Source organism: Taudactylus pleione, unplaced genomic scaffold, assembly GCF_031769625.1.
Source record: "Taudactylus pleione unplaced genomic scaffold, aTauple2 ptg000788l, whole genome shotgun sequence".
Lineage (NCBI taxonomy): Eukaryota > Metazoa > Chordata > Amphibia > Anura > Myobatrachidae > Taudactylus > Taudactylus pleione.
In genome coordinates, this window is record NW_028285190.1 from 1,950,034 (window position 1) to 1,967,386 (window position 17,353).

Below are 17,353 nucleotides of genomic sequence, written 5' to 3' on the forward strand. Positions count from 1 at the left end.
GTGCAGGAGGTGTGACTACACAAATTGCATCATCTTGGCCCTGTCCCTTTTGTACAGTGACGTGAATCTCATGCAGCAGGGGGCGGGGCTATATTGAAACCTCATAAAGCAGCAGAGGGTGGGTCTATGTTGAAATGTTATCATGCAGCAGGGGGGGAGGGGGGCTATTTTGGAACCTCATCATGCAGTAGGCTATGTTGAAACAGTTCACTGTGAATAGCACCAAGGCCCCAGTCACTTGCTTCTGAACTATATAGGGGGGCAGCCTGCTCACCTGGAAGGACTCCCCTAAATTTAGGTGTCTGCCAGACAGTCTAGCAGAGTAGGCGAGTATGTTATTATTATCACTAATTAGCTGAGTGTTGCCTATAGTCTAGGTTGTGCACTGTGCTTTTAAGTCTAGAAAAAACAATACATGAAAGTGCCATTTTGTATGTGTAACCATGAGAGTCTGAGAGAGGCCTGTCTCCTATACTAAAAGGTATGAAACATAAACAACAAATCATGATTGTATATCATTAAACATATCCAAACAGATGTCCAATGGCCGCCCGGAGTTCACACAGAGAATCCGATGCAAATGCAGCCAGTGGAAGCCGACAGTGGCCTGTGGCTTTTGCATATTTTAGAGCAGCTGCTGCATACAAAGATGCAGCTGGGGTGACTTTAGCGTACATCTATGAACCAGGCCCTGTGTTTTAGTTCTATTGGACCCTATATACAACTACCTCAGAAAAATTCACTACAGAAGTACCCATCCAATCCTATACACCTGAACTCTCCCTGCACCCTGGCAGATATACCTGTTTTACAAAAGATGTGGTTTTATTTAGTAGTAAATACTTGTATGGGATATTTCAGTATCCTGCCACAGTGGATGCCGGTGCTTAAGAATATCAGCCCCGGAATCCCGACACCTGTCAGAATCCCGGCACTGGCATCCTGACCGCCAACATCCCGAAGGTAAGTAGTGGGGTTGGGGGGAGGGTTAGGGTTAACATTAGGGGTTAGGCACTAGGGGGAGGGTTAGGCACTAGGGGTGGAGAGTTAGGTTTAGGGTGCGGTGAGGGGGAGGTTAGGTTTATGCACCGAGGAGGGAGGGCTAGAGTTAGGGTAGGGAGAGGGAGAGGGTTAGGATACCTACCGACAGGTGTCGGTATCCTAACCATGTCTGGATGCCGACAGTGGGATGCTGATCCCAGCATTAGCATAAAGTCACATACGCTACTATAGAAAAAGACGCTAAAGAGGCCACAGCAGCATTGCCATTGTGAATCACCCCCTGGATCTTGCCGATGGTCGGGCCGATTTACCTTTGTCCTGGACCATGCAAGGTTGCCGGTACACATTAGAAGATTTAATGAACGAGGGAATGATGTGTCGTTCCTTCCTTCATTAATATGGCCTGCACCGCCTGTGATATCTTTAGATTGGCCTGCACTGCAAGCAGATCTGAAGATACGATGGACAGGAGCGCTCAATATTGCGTACACACTAGACTATGTGGTCGATGCACTAAAGCAAGAAATGCAGTCAAACCACCGAAAATTAAGTTTTCGGTGGTCTGACCACATTCTCATATGCATCTAGCCCCAGAATGCAATATATACTGGGGCTTTGATGCGGTGGGCAATGCTATCTTCAGATGGTGTTGCCCAATAGAAATGTATGGGCTTCCATTCACGATGCTCCCACAGGGAGGGATCCAATTGCGTCCCTCCCAGCACCCTCACCCCACCCCCCATGTTGCGCATATGCAGAAGGACGCCAGAGGGACATCTGGGTCATAAACCCAGAAGTCCCCCACTCGCAAAGGACACCTCTTACCGAGAGAGCTGTTCCTTGCATTCTCCGTCATGCATACCAACGTAATTAACTCCGGCATGCATGCAAAGACTGGCAGGATGCATCTCATCCCGAATGTGATACATCATATATCCCACCTTGTGTTTCTCCTGACACGCTGATAGCTCTCATGCTGCGAAGGAGATTGCAGTGGGTAATTTATGTACGCCCGTGAAACAGTGTGCAAACAGTCAGAAACACCTGCATCTCCTAAACCACCCCGTGTCCCTTCCCTCAAACGCTGACTACCTGTCACTCACTTTGTGAGTGAATCCTCTGTGCGAGCATAATCTCTAACCAATTGCTGCGCATGCTCAGTATGGCTTTCACGCATACACAATGGCTAAAAATGGTTCAATCTGCGTATCGGCATTGCGTAACTCTCTGAGTCAGGCACTCTGTTCTCAGCCGTCTGCTTTTCCCTCTATACATCTTCTCTCAATAAACTAGTAAGCTCTTTCGGCGTTCACTACCACATTTACGAAGATGACATAACAAATATACTTCTCCTCTCTTAACCTCTCTCCTCTTTTATTCCACATGTCTAACTGCCTCTCTGCCTTCTTCAAATGGATGTCCCAACATTACCGAAAGCTCAACATATTAAAAATAGTGCTTGCCAAATTTCCTCCTCCTAGCTTCACAGTCCTACGCTAGTCTCTCTCACAGGTGACAACATTACAAGTTCCCCTAATGCTCAAGCCCACTGCCTTGGTCTTATCCCTGACTCTACTATTACTGTAGTGTCTGACTTATGCTCTTCAAATTGCCTCTGACCTAGACCTCTCCTGCTCTCTGATAATCACCTTTCACTTCCACTTTCGAGTCTTCTATCCACATTTCTAACTCCCTCCTCCACCTAATCAGATTCTCCACCAACCTTTAATCCATCAGGTATTCTCTAAAAGCTCACCTCTTCTAGTAGTACTCCCCAATACTACTCCCTCTCCATGTTCTAGCAGCTACAGTTCCGCATCTACCCTGTGTCCCACTATCTCCTACTGCCTCAGCTTTGCACTCCCTCTGTAGACAGTAAGTCGGAGGTTCCCAAACACGGTTCTCAAGACAACAGTCCAGGTTTTAAGGATATGCATACTGAACCACAGGTGACTTAATTAGAATCTCAGTCAATTAGATTTAACCACCTGTGCTCAACCATGGATACCTCTAAAGCCAGAGCTGTTGGGGAGCCTTGAGGGCTGCGTTTGGGAACCTCTGCTGTGAGCTCAACCATATGCATTTGTTTTGTTTTTATATCTGCTTTGTATTTTGTATGTATTGTAATTCTGACTCTCTGATGCTGCAGAGGTTTTATTTGGCAACTTACAAATAAATGATGATTAAATGCAGTAGTACCACCCCTGAACTCACCTCCTCCACATTGCCTACATCACATATTGGGCTGTTACAAAATTGTATTTTATATTGATTGACATCAGTTGGACATCAAAAACTAATCAATCTCAAATGGCAGCTGTTTTATAGTACTGTGGTGTTTTCATAAATTTTGATTTTCTTTTTTTGCTCAAACATATTTTTATATTGATTGACATCAGTTGGACATTTTCATGTTATATATTGTTGCATTTTTTATTATATTGTACATTTCACACATGTATTTTCATTGGCCAATGATGTCTGATATGTATTGAATACATTTTTATATTCATATTATAATTATTAAATAGGTCTAATTGTGACTGATATAGCTGTTTTCATCACCCATAATTTATATTTTCCCTTCATTTATTTATTATCATTCATTATTTTGTACATTTTTTATGTTTATTTATTATTTTTCATTATTTTCAAGGTCTTAGGTGTTTCACAGTGCTGTTATTCACCGCCTTGTTTGTTGTTTCTATGGTTGGCAACTCATAACGGCAGCGTGAGACACCTGGTACTACACCAAGTGGTGTGTGTATATATAGTGATTGTTCTTTGAAGGATTGGTGGCTTTTATTTTTCATGTTACAAAATTGTCACCCAAAACACAAGCACGTGACAGCCTGGCAGGCTTTCCTTTGTCACATTAAAATAATATATATAATGAAACCAAGAAAAACAAAATGTAATTTAATGCAATGAAAAGTAAATTAATATTTTGTAAAAAATAAAAAATGCACACATTACTGTTAATTATACAGGTGATAAAACCTGTATAAATGCACTTAGCCTGTTGCCCTGTACTTATATATGGTCCTGGAGCTCCTTGGTGACTTCTAATATCCTTATACCACATTTCACAGTAAGGGGTACATTATATATTTTAGGCATTTGAAGGCCCCACAGCAAAAGCTTGTAAGGGCCCCCATGTACCACCCAATGGTGAAAAATTTATATAACGCATGTAAATTTGACAAGGAACCCCCTAAACTCTGTGCCCCATAACAGCTGCACCCCTTGACCCTATGGTGGTTACGCCCATGGTTATTGCTGATGCCAGGAAACACACCTGATTTTTTTGGATGAGTCCAGATTTAGCTGAAATCACACTTTTCTTGTTTGTTTACATTGAAATTGATTTTTCTGCACTTTCTTCTTATAAGTAAAAATTCCGGCTTTTCCAAACTGTTAAGTTATGCTCAATAGCAAGGTAGAGAATAAAGAAGAAAAAAGGCAGCAGCAGCAATTACTGGGGGGGGAGGAAATGTCGTTTTTGCTACATGTGATAAGTTCTTCCCTTTGATTAGTACTTTGAAGAGCCTATCTTTAGTGCAGCCTCCTTTGAATTGTCACACTGGCAATTTCATGGTTGGTGTTTCGAGAGTAGAGTTCCAGATAACATAGTGTGTAGTTCTAAATATCTTTGTGCAGTTGTAAATCCAAAATGTGTGCAGTTCTAATAATACCTTCAGGGCTCAATACACACTCCTCTGACCCCTGATGCTCAGCCTGTGATTGAGGCTGAGCCAATAGAGACACTGTAGCAGGAATAACAGGCCCTGCTCAGGGGCATATTAAGAGAGGAGGGGACGCCTAATCTCTACCTGGCAGCCCAGTACACTCTGGCCCTGATTCAGAGCCGAACGCTCTGATAGAGCGCTCGCTCTGAATCAGGGCCTGGCTTTTTTTTTTGTTGGAGCGGCATCTTGGTCGCTCGCATAGCTGTGGGTGACCACCCACAGCTATAGCGAGCGGCCATGATGATGGTCGCGATGGTCAAGACCATTACTTTTCAATAAGCCATCGTACATAAAGGGCCTGATTTATACCCTCTTGTGAGCGCTCGCAAGCGGGTCAATGGCCGGGCAGTGCGCACACGCGAGCCCTGGAGCGAGCGAGAAATCACTCGCTCCGGGGCTCGTTACAAGATGGGGCGGCTGTCGATGTTGATCGACAGCTCGCCCCGTTTTGTAGGCTGGTCGGGGGGGTGGCTGCACAAACAGAGGTGTTCCCTTAGGAACGCCTGCCGTTTGTGGGCGGCCCTACTGACATCACTCGTGATGTCAGTAGTGGACTTCCTGCTCTATTAGAGCAGGAAGTTTACTGGGGCTTACGGTGGACGAGACCCTACCACAAGGGTCTCGTCGCAAGCCCGATGGTCGCGATAATCGCGACCATTGCCATGCCGCCCGCTGAAGTTGTGGGTGGTCACCCACAGCTTAGCGAGCGGCCTGGAGGCCGGGGTTAAATAAAAAGTGTCCTGCTCTGATTCAGAGCTCGCGCTCGCAAATAGCGAGCGGCTCTAAATCAGGGCCAAAGTCTACTGCCACTACTGGCTGCATGAGTGTGTTCCACTATGAAATAATTGTGTACTAACCCTGCATATGCCTGCTGTGTATACTCTACATGTACCAAGTATTCCTGTGCATAGCTGGATCAGCTACTACCGTACATGAGCATACTGCATTAACTTTGTGTTATCCTGCAACGTGTTCCGGTTAATAAACCTTCCACCTGGTTAAGCTATTTTTTGTGTGCACTGACATCCATCGCATACTGCTGACACCTTGTCTGTCAATTAGAGACGTTGAAGGGGGGGAGACAAGGGAGCACTGGTGATATGGATAGTGCTGGGGAAGAACAAGAGGGTGGAGGGAAAAATTGAGCTCCTCTGCCTTTCAGCGGAGAAACAGGATGCTTGTTGCTCAAGTCCACCAGCTCTTGCTAGGTGACAATCCTATTCCCTAAAACAAAGAAAGTTTGCAGATCATAGCTTTCTGCAAACTAGTTTTTCCACTGTGCATACTAATTTTTAATTGTTGACATTTCCAGTGCCCAGTTTCACTGTTTTTGCTGTTTGGCAGTTCAAAATGTGTTTATTGTTTCTTTTTTGGCATCAAACAATATATTACTAACAATTACAAAAACATATGTAGAGGATTCAGATTATCATTACTGAGCAAATTTAGTATAAAGTTTTGATCATAGGAAACATGTTTCACCTCTGCATAGTGCTTATATTAAATATACCTAATCATAGGGTATGCAGTCGGGATGCCGACGATCTAAATGCCGACTGTCGGCATGCCGACTGTCTAATCCCGGCAAGTGTCTAATGACAGGCATCAAAATCCTGACGCCTGTCATTAGACCTATGCCGGGAGCCCGTCACCCGGCTTACCGATCGAAGGTAAGCCGGGCGCAGACAGCCGCGTGGGGGGGTGGGTTAGGTTAGGGGCTCCCTGGGGTGGTTAGGGTTAGGCACCCCCAGGAGGAGGTTAGTGTTAGGCACCCCCCGCCTGGGAGACTTAGGGTTAGGCTGCGGGGAAGGGGGGGGTTAGGTTTAGTTACTTAGAGGGGGGTTAGGGTTAGGCACTTGGGGGAGGTTAGGGTTAGGCACCCCTAAGGGAGGGTTAGGGGGGGAGGTTAGGTTAGCAAATAGAAAAAAATACTCACCTGTTGGGATCTACACTGCCGGGCTTCCGCTGCCATGCAGCCGGCGGTAAATCATAATGATTCCATTTATAGACACTGCAGGGTTTTTCTTGTGTTAAATGAAGTCAGGCCCCACACTCCCTGAACAATACTGCAAAAAGCTACAGTATATGGCAGGAACTTGTGGTGCTATGTGCCCCCATTCCATATGCAACTCCTACCTGGAAATAGGGTTACCTTATCACCCGTCCGGGTTTCCTCTGGAAAGTCTGGAGCTGAGGAGCTCAGTCCATCATTCAGAGGTTTGCTCATCCCGGACAGGCAGTGTCCAGGACTCCCACTGGGCACGGAGCCAGCGATGTCACTCCTCCTCCAGTCCCCTCTAAGACAGGATATGAGAGAATACTTGCGGCAGTTACTAGATTCCTCTTCACTAGAAGGACCTTCTGACAAGCTCTGGGGGGGACAGGGAGCGGGATTAAATACAAGCAGGATAGGAAGGTGTGAAAGAAAATGAATACATGAATACACCATGCTTTTCATCTTGCGAACAATTATTGTGGTGAACAAAATGTGAGGTAAAATTTGGGGGGAGTGGGGTAATTAATGAGAATGTGTTATGCCCCTGGTCCCCTGTGCCTTAAATAATTACTTTCCTGAATTCTATTTAGCCAACTTTCAATATCCTATTTTACAGTTCATCATTTGTTCCTTCTAATACCTACTACAGAGCTCTGTATATTATTTATTAGTCTTACAGGCAGAGGTATCTGCAAGCTGCTGATTTAGCTATGAAACAAAATTCAGGCTTCAACAGCTTTATTTCTCTGAGATAAACTCATTTTCATATTGTAGATATCCCACAATTTTATGAAAATTTGGCCACCATGGAGCATGTCATGGCTAAGGAGGCACTAAGGCTGGCATGTAAAAAGGTATTACTGAGGTGGCTCTGAAGCTGGCATGTAAAAGAACATTGCATGGCTATGTGGGCTTTGAGACTGGTATGCCAAGGGGCATGACATGACTTAATGACAAGAAGAGGACTCTGAGGCATGTAAAGGGGCATGAGATGGATCTGAGAAATTTAAAGAGGCATGAGGTGGCTATGAGGCATATAAAGAGGCATGAGAGGACTGAGGCATATAAAGAGGTATGAGGGGGCTCCGAGGCATATAAATGGGCATTAGGGGATCTTTATGACATTGGGAAAATGGCCTGATAGCTAGACATAAAATGGTTGTAACCCTCTTGATGTTTTGGTAATGGATCCAGTTACGCGCGTTGATCCAGTTACGGGAATTTGAAAATTAAAAGGTGGTAACCCTACATGAATTCCACCCATAGGGGATTCTTCCTGAGTGTACATTTAAAAAGTCTTTACATTTGACACAAAAGCAGAGATGTGGAAAAGTGGAGAATTTGCCCATAACAACTAAGCAGCTTATAGCTATCATTTACCTAGTACATCCTATACAATAATATCAAGAAGCTCATTGGATAACTACTTTACTTGACCTCTTTAGAAGGTCTGATACTTAGGTGGATAGATGAATATGAGTTATGTATAATTTGACAGTATTTGTATATATGAAGTATTGTGTATATGTAAAATAATGTATATATACTGCATTCATGTCATTTTTGCAGGAGGATATTGATGAAGAAATTGAAGCAGAATATAGCATACTGAAAGCTTTGTCTGATCATCCCAATGTTGTCAAATTTTATGGAATGTATTTTAAGAAAGACGCGAAGACTGGTGATCAGTTGTGGCTGGTTCTGGAGGTTTGTTATGATAACGTTACTACTATTCCTCTTATTAGTGTCATTACTCAAATTCTGGTCATTTTCAATAGTTGGTTGACCTATGCTTGCAACCATGTAAATGATGATTCCGTCTTCCGTAGCTGTGCAATGGTGGATCTGTTACTGATTTAGCAAAAGGACTTCTGAAAAGAGGAGAAAGGATGAATGAAGCCATCATTGCTTACATTTTACACGAAGCTCTTATGGTAAGAGAAGTGCAGCAATTCTCTTTATAAAGCCCTGCTATATTAAACCACTTTAGCCGACTCTGTCTGTCTCTGTGAAGGCAGTGAGCACAGATAAGTGCTTTGTGGCATGAAATGCATTACAACGCCTTGCTGTATATATTTTCTTTTAGAAAGTCTGATTAAGCATGAGTGCCTCTATTTCTATGTCCATATTTGATCTAATAATGGGCTCCAGAACTTAGGGTCCCATTTAACAAGAAACCTTTATACCAGTGGTATATATTGTTTGTATTGCAGTGAGACTAATGAATACACCATTGGTATTTAACCTTACTTACCTCTCCGGCAAGTTCCAGCAATGTCCCAGCATTCTCCTCATCTTCCCCACAATTGCTGGCAGCCTACCGCTGAAAAATGATGGGCATGCACGATGGCGAGTCTGCACATGTGCGTGACACTTTCACCCGGTGGGGACTCGGCAATCTCTGGAAGGCTTCGATGAAGCCGAAAATGCTGCATTGGGTCCCCATTGCCGGCAATGGGGATTGTACCGCTCTCGCCATCTGTAGATGGCGTTAGTGTTACAGTGACCAACAGTGGTAATCTTAGTTCACCGCTGTTTGTTAAATACTGAAAGGAGGACATAACTCCTTTAGCGAGTGCTAAGCGAGTGTTAAATGGGGCCCCCAGGGTGTGCTGACGTTTGTGGACTGGGGAATTTTCTGCAGATGAAGCGTTGTTCTAACTTCTTATATTATAGCAATTTGTCAGATCTTGCCAACAAGATACTGTACCTCAAAAATGATAAAGCTATACTAATAAACCCCGTTAGATTGTAAACTTCAAACATTCCTTCTTTCCTCTTGTCCATAGGCGTAACTATTCTTGGTGCAAGGGGTGCGGCTGCGACGGGGCCCAAGCTGCCTCCAGGGCCCACTTCTCCTCCTGTAGCCAGTCACGCAGCAATGTCTGCAGCAGTCAAACTGCTGCTGTGGTGGGAGGAGGCATGGAGGCCTGAGCAGGCAGCACCGGGGCAGAGTTAGATTAAGGGGAGGAGCTGGGATGTGTACTGAGCTACCCTCTCTCAGGTCTGTCTGCTCCACAAGCGCACATTTGCCTGTTGCTATTATGCAAAGCAGAGCAAGAGGAGACAGACTGGACAAGGAAAGGGGGCAGCCCAGATGAGGAGAGGGGGCAGGTTGGACAAGGAGAGGGGGCAGGCTAAGATCAGAGGGGTCATCCTGGATTAGCAGATGGGTGGGCCAGATGAGGAGCAGGGGATGGGATGTACTAAACTTTGCATTGTGGATGCAGTACATCAGTGGTGTCACAAGGGGGGTGCGGGCCGCACCCGGGTGTCACCCGCCGAACGGTGACACAAAGGTGCAGACTGACACTCCCCCACAGTGACAGGAGCCGGGTGCTGCACTGTAGTATTATGTGCAGCACCCGGCTCCTGACACTGTGAGAGAGCCAGCACGCACCCCCTGCACCCCCCAGTAAAGAGCAGGACCACAGGGGATCAGGATGCGAGACCACGCCACCATCCCGCGAGGCCACGTCCCCCGGCCAGCGAGGCCACACCCCTTCCTGGGACGCGTGCGGGTTCGCCACGCTTACAACGTCCCTCCCCGCACCAGGAGACACCGCGGGGAGGGACGCCACTGCAGTACGTACCCCCACTTATCGGGTACATATCGGCTTTAACAACGCCTGTATGTGCCTAGAAATGTGCAAAGGACAGCTTTCCCAATATGAGGCACTTCTGGGTTTATGATGCAAATTGGATCCCTCTCAGTGCAGAATGCACAAGGAAGCCCACAGGCGTCTATTGGGCAACGTCATCTGACGGCATTGCCCACCAGGTCAAAGCCCTGGAATGTATCACATTGCGGAGCTTGGGACATATTGAAAATATGGCCAAACTGCTGTTTTCGGATTTTTGGCCACATTTTCCGTTTAGCACATTCTGCCCAGAGAGTCCTGGATGGTGAAACATGCAGCTGCTGGCGATCTGGTATGCCAGTAGAGAGTACGGTGGCAGCAGACCTGCAGACCAAGTTCAGCAGAACAATAAGGAACTGGATGAGCCAACAGCGATGTAACCTGTGCAGCCAACGGTCTCCAGGTTAGTGTGTGCTTGGGTGAATATTTACAGGGTTTTTTATGTAAATGACACCTCAATCCCCAGCTTTAGCGTCCCGCCCTCTACTCTATCAGGCCCACCCACTCTGCTTTTCTGACTTCCCCCAGCTGTTCTGTCCTGCTCCCCCCTCCCCACACTGTCACTTTGGTGGAGTGTTGGGGGGCCCTTTCTAAATTTTGTTACGGGGCCCACAAAGGTCTAGTTACGCCCGTGCTCTTGTCTCATTTCTGTATTTTCGTCTTTCAAGTTGTATCTTTGAATTTGCTTTTTGCATGTTCCGTATTATGCTGTACTAGTATTACAGAGCCATCATGCGCAGTGTGGCTAGCTACTGTGACCGACAATGACATTGTTTATTCTCCTTTCTCTGTGTCCCACCCTCTGTCATGTATTCTCTTCTCCATGTCTCTCAGCTGCTACCTATCATTTTACAGAACACACTTGATATAACTGCTAGATAGAAGCTAATTGATTGCTATGGGCATCTTTTCCGCTTGTCCGCTTCTCCACTCTTTAGAAGGCTTGATACATTCCCCCCACATATAGAGCATAATATAGTAGAAGCTTGCCCAGTATTTCTGTTATTCAGTTACTTCAGAATTATGCCTGGTGTTCAACTATGTTTTGTGAATAACAAATAATTATCAAATGTATGATGCAACACAATAGTGTTGTCCCCTATAGATAAATAATAGAAGTAATAATTATAATAATAATAATAATAATAATAATAATAACAGCAATAATGATTTCTTCTGTTCCAAAATTATTCCTCATCAGGGCCTTCAACACTTGCACAGTCATAAGACAATTCATCGTGATGTGAAAGGGAACAATATCCTGCTGACAACAGAAGGAGGTGTCAAACTGGTAGATTTTGGTAAGACAGCACAGCACAGTATATATATATATATTAGGGGTGTGCACCGGCCACTTTTCGTGTTTTGGTTTTGGATCTGGATCTTTCTTCGTGTTTTGGATCTGGATTGGTTTTGCCAAAACCACCCTTCCGTGTTTTGGGTTCTGGGTTTTGTGTTTTGGATCTGTATTTTTTTGAAAAAAAGCATAAAAACAGCTAAAATCACAGAATTTGTGGGTTTTTCTGCTCCTATGCTATTATTAACCTCAATAACCTTAATTTCCACTCATTTCCAGTCTATTCTGAACACCTCACACCTCACAATAGTGTTTTTATGTCCAAAAGGTTGCATCGAGGTAGCTGGATGACTATGCTAAGAGATACGAGTGGGCGGCACAAACACGTGGTCCATCTAGGAGTGGCACTGCAGTGGCAGACAGGATGGCAGTTTGAAAAACTAGGCCCCAAACTATACATAATGCAAAGAAAAAAAAGAGGTGCAAGATGGAATTGTCCTTGGGCCATCCCACCCACCCTTATGTTGTATAAACAGGACATGCACACTTTAACAAACCAAACATTTCAGCGCCAGGGTCTGCCACACGACTGTGGCTGAAATGATTGGTTCGTTTGGGCCCCCACAAAACAAGCTGGCAATTAATCTGTCCCTGCACAAACTGGCTCTACGGAGGCAAGATGTCGTCCTCATCCTCCTCATCCACCGATTCCTCACCCTCTTCAGTGTTGTGTACATCCTCATCCTCACAGAGTATTAATTCGTCCCCGCTGGAATCCACAACCACAGGTCCCTCTGTACGTTCTGGAGGCTGGTCTCCCTGGGGGAAGAGTTGATAATTCATTTTATGAACATCATCTTTTCCACATTTTGTGGAAGCAACCTCCTACGCCTTTCGCTGACAAGGTTCCCGGCTGCACTAAACACTCTTTCGGAGTACACACTGGAGGGGGGGCAACTCAGGTAAAATAGAGCCAGTTTGTACAGGGACCTCCAAATTGCTTCTTTTTCCTGCCAGTACAGGTACGGACTGTCTGACATGCCTACTTGGATGCTGTCACCGATGTAATCCTTTAACAGACAGACGCACGCTTGTCGCTGCTGCTTTGAGGATGCAAGTGTGGCTACAGCCCACACAATTCACAAAGACAGAAAAAAAAAGAACAATATTTTTATTGTTTGTGTAGCACACTTTGAGGGTGTCACCACCCTTTAACAGACAGACGCACGCTTGTCGCTGCTGCTTTAAGGATGCAGGTGCGGCTACAGCCCACACAATTCACAAAGACAGAAAAAAAAAGAACAATATTTTTATTGTTTGTGTAGCACACTTTGAGGGTGTCACCACCCATTAACAGACAGACGCACGCTTGTCGCTGCTGCTTTAAGGATGCAGGTGCGGCTACAGCCCACACATTTCACAAAGACAGAAAAAAAAAGAACAATATTTTTATTGTTTGTGCAGCACACTTTGAGGGTGTCACCACCCTTTAACAGACAGACGCACGCTTGTCGCTGCTGCTTTGAGGATGCAAGTGCGGCTACATCGCACACAAGTCACAAACACATTAAAAAAATAGTTTTTTATTTTTTGGAGCACTTAGAGAGTTACTCCACCCTTTAACAGACAGACGCACGCTTGTCGCTGCTGCTTTGAGGATGCAAGTGCGGCTACAGCCCACACAATTCACAAAGACAGAAAAAAAAAGAACAATATTTTTATTGTTTGTGTAGCACACTTTGAGGGTGTCACCACCCTTTAACAGACAGACGCACGCTTGTTGCTGCTGCTTTGAGGATGCAAGTGCGGCTACAGCCCACACATTTCACAAAGACAGAAAAAAAAAGAACAATATTTTTATTGTTTGTGTAGCACACTTTGAGGGTGTCACCACCCTTTAACAGACAGACGCACGCTTGTCGCTGCTGCTTTAAGGATGCAGGTGCGGCTACAGCCCACACATTTCACAAAGACAGAAAAAAAAGAACAATATTTTTATTGTTTGTGTAGCACACTTTGAGGGTGTCACCACCCTTTAACAGACAGACGCACGCTTGTCGCTGCTGCTTTGAGGATGCAAGTGCAGCTACAACCCACACAATTCACAAAGACAGAAAAAAAAAGAAGAATATTTTTATTGTTTGTGTAGCACACTTTGAGGGTGTCACCACCCTTTAACAGACAGATGCACGCTTGTCGCTGCTGCTTTGAGGATACAGGTGGAATCTAGACGAGATTTGGAACCGGGGACACACTACCTCCATTAATTGTCTAAATCCCACTGCACTAATGGCGGATACCGGATGCACGTCTAACACCAACATAGCAGTCAAGGCCTCAGTTATACGTTTTGCTTCAGGATGACTGCTGTCATACTTCATTCTCATCGCTAGGGACTGTTGGAGGGTCAATTGTTTAGTAAAAGTAGTGATGTTCCTACTTCCTCTCTGGGATGATGAACAACTCCCAGCAGCAGCAACAGCACTAGGAGGAAGTGGTTCTTGATCTTTCCCTATTTTATTTTTATCGGAGAAAGTTTGGTCCTCCATTTATGTTATATTGATATATACGTGCGGCTAAGGCGCACACAAACACAGAAAATATTTTTTTATTTTTGCTGGAGAGTAGTGCACTTTGTGGGTTACACCACCCTTTAAGAAATGAGCCAGCCGGCTCTTTACTTATGGGACACAGGCGCATGCTTGGCGCTGCTCCTTTATTGATGCACGCGCAGCCACAGTGCACACAATTCACAAACACAGAAAATAATTTTTTTTTGGTTTGGACTGGAGTGTACTTTGGGGGTTACAGCACCCTTTAACGGTCAAGCCAGCCGGCCCTTTACTTATGACACAGGCGCACGCTTGGCACTACTTTGTTGATGCACGTGCGGCTACTGCGCACACAATTCACAAACACAGAAAATATATATTTCTTTGGTTTGGACAGGAGTGTACTTTGGGGGTTACAGCACCCTTTAACGGTCAAGCCAGCCGGCCCTTTACTTATGACACAGGCGCACGCTTGGCACTACTTTGTTGATGCACGTGCGGCTACTGCGCACACAATTCACAAACACAGAAAATAATTTTTTTTTTGGTTTGGACTGGAGTGTACTTTGGGGGTTACAGCACCCTTTAATGGTCAAGCCAGCCGGCCCTTTACTTATGACACAGGCGCACGCTTGGCACTACTTTGTTGATGCACGTGCGGCTACTGCGCACACAATTCACAAACACAGAAAATAATTTTTTGGGGGTTTGGACTGGAGTGTACTTTGTGGGTTACAGCACTCTTTCACGGTCAAGCCAGCCGGCCCTTTACTTATGACACAGGCGCACGCTTGGCACTACTTTGTTGATGCACGTGCGGCTACTGCGCACACAATTCACAAACACACAAAAAATATTATTTTTTTAGCACTTGGGGGGAGCACCCCTGATGGACAGAGCACCCCCTGGACAACACTACAGCACCCCTTTAGGACTGGGACACTGCACAGGACTTTGGAGTGGACACAGCCCCTATGGAGAACTGACTGCACAACACAGTCCAGCCAGCCCCTTTGGACTTTGAAGTAGTGGACACAGCCCCTATTAACAACAGCAGCACAGCACAACACAGCCAGCCCCTATGGACTTTGAAGTAGTGGACAACAGCAGCACAGCGCAGCACAGCACAGCACAACACTACTCTGCACTACACTACACTACTCTACACAGCCCAGCCAGCCCTAACTCCCACCCTCCCTCTTCACTGTCCACAGTCGAGTGAGAAAATGGAGCAGACGCAGGTACCTTATATAGGATCCAAAACCCGCGAGACTCGGAAGGCGGGATGATGAAGTTTTGCCTCGATTTCAGATCCGAGTCAGGCGGGAAAAGTCGAGCCTGACTTGGATCGGCCACGGATCGGGGGGGCTCGGGGGGGTTCAGATTTCAGAAATCCGAACCCGCTCACCCCTAATATATATATATATATATATATATATATATTAGTAACAGTTGGCAATATAAACAGTGCTTGTGACATGTAAATAATAAGGTAATATTCTAGATTCATAAAATATCTTACAACAAATATTTCGACATAGTGTACAGTAGTACAGTAATATAATATAATGTAACACAGTAAAACCACCATTCCTCTTACACATATACATAGCTCTCCTAATAAATTACACGTCTTGGATTGGGATTATAGTTGTTGCAATGGCAAAACCAAAGCAGTACAGGTACTATACTGTATCTTTAAATCGCTGACTCTGCAGATCTTGTGAACTATCACCAAACTGCTTCATCTCTTCTCACATCTAAGCAGCACTTTACAATATTCAATAAGGGCACTACACCTTTCAATTAATCCCTGTAAAGCGAAAAAAATAAAAAAATAAATTGAAATGTTTGAAGCAGTTATAGTTTATGGGAAACCAATATTAATCCCCAAATTAATGCCCTTTAAAGATCACTAAGGGGTTTATCTACGAAACTTCAGTTTGTAAAACTCTACGCTTCTGATAGTGTTTATTCCCATTTTTTAAAAAGGCAATCCTTTTATTAGCAAGACACAGCTAGTAAAAGCATTGGCCCTTTTAATATTGGACATAAATAAACACATTCAGAAGCGTCGGGTTTTACAATCAGACACTTCGTAAAAACACCCCAATGGGTAGATCAGTTTTTGTCTAACATTTTCTAGAATGCAATGGAGAAATGATAGCTATAATCTGATTGGCTGCTATGGGCAACAGCACCACTTTTAATATTTGTAAGCTTTAGTAAATCTACCCCCAAATCTGGAATTTTCAGATATGAAGCATAAAGATACAATGCATTTTTCAATGTCAACCTAACATTCCTGCTGGAAGAAATAGAAGCGAATCTCTCAGAAACCGGAGCCGCAGTTAAATTATTATTATGATAATTAATTTAATTTCATATCAGTCTAAATTCCCTAACACACAAGTGCACAAACACACACATCCAAGACAAGGGGAAATCATTCAAACTCCACAGATATGTTTGAGAATTTAAATGATAACCTCAGTGTTGTGAGGCAGAAATGCTAACCACTATGCCATTGTGCTGCCTATAATGTAGAAAATAATATGTGATTTATTTCCAAGAACAGGATTGTGCATATTAAGATGCAGTGTATTCGTCACCCATTTACTGATATCCATATATCAGTAAATGGGTGACGAATACACTGCCTACAGATTGTATTTACAATGCATATTGTATCATTTAGTGATTCCTGTATATGGAAGATACATTTTAGGTGAAAATAAATATTATGAAACAGTCAAAATGAAATATTTTTAGGAAGGCTGCTCCAGAGATCAAACATAGCGTTCTTAGCATGGATCCTACAATACACTGTGGAGTAGCAGTTTACTTACAGTACTGTGTAAATTGAACATTAAATATACTGTCCATTAACATTCTTTACATATAACTATATTACAGGTGTATCAGCTCAACTGACAAATACCCGTCTCTGTCGGAATACATCTGTAGGAACCCCTTTCTGGATGGCACCTGAGGTTGGGTATTATTTGTTCTTTCAGTATGTCTTTAAACACTGTCATTTATGTAATCACTGTGTTGTGCTCTACAAGAGTTAATTGTGTATCAACAAAAGCATATACTTATACTGAGGAGGAATC

The 17,353-nt window shown here is 44.3% G+C and overlaps 1 protein-coding gene across 1 annotated transcript in view; it reads left to right on the forward strand.

Annotated features, from left to right (window-relative positions):
• Nucleotides 1–17,353, forward strand: part of MYO3A (myosin IIIA) — a 210,841-nt gene that overhangs the window by 17,158 nt on the left and 176,330 nt on the right. The window contains exons 2-5 of the mRNA XM_088457809.1: nt 8,317–8,454; nt 8,577–8,681; nt 11,590–11,689; nt 17,154–17,230. Of these exons, the coding sequence (XP_088313935.1) occupies nt 8,317–8,454; nt 8,577–8,681; nt 11,590–11,689; nt 17,154–17,230 (420 nt within the window). The remainder of the gene's footprint in view (nt 1–8,316; nt 8,455–8,576; nt 8,682–11,589; nt 11,690–17,153; nt 17,231–17,353) is intronic.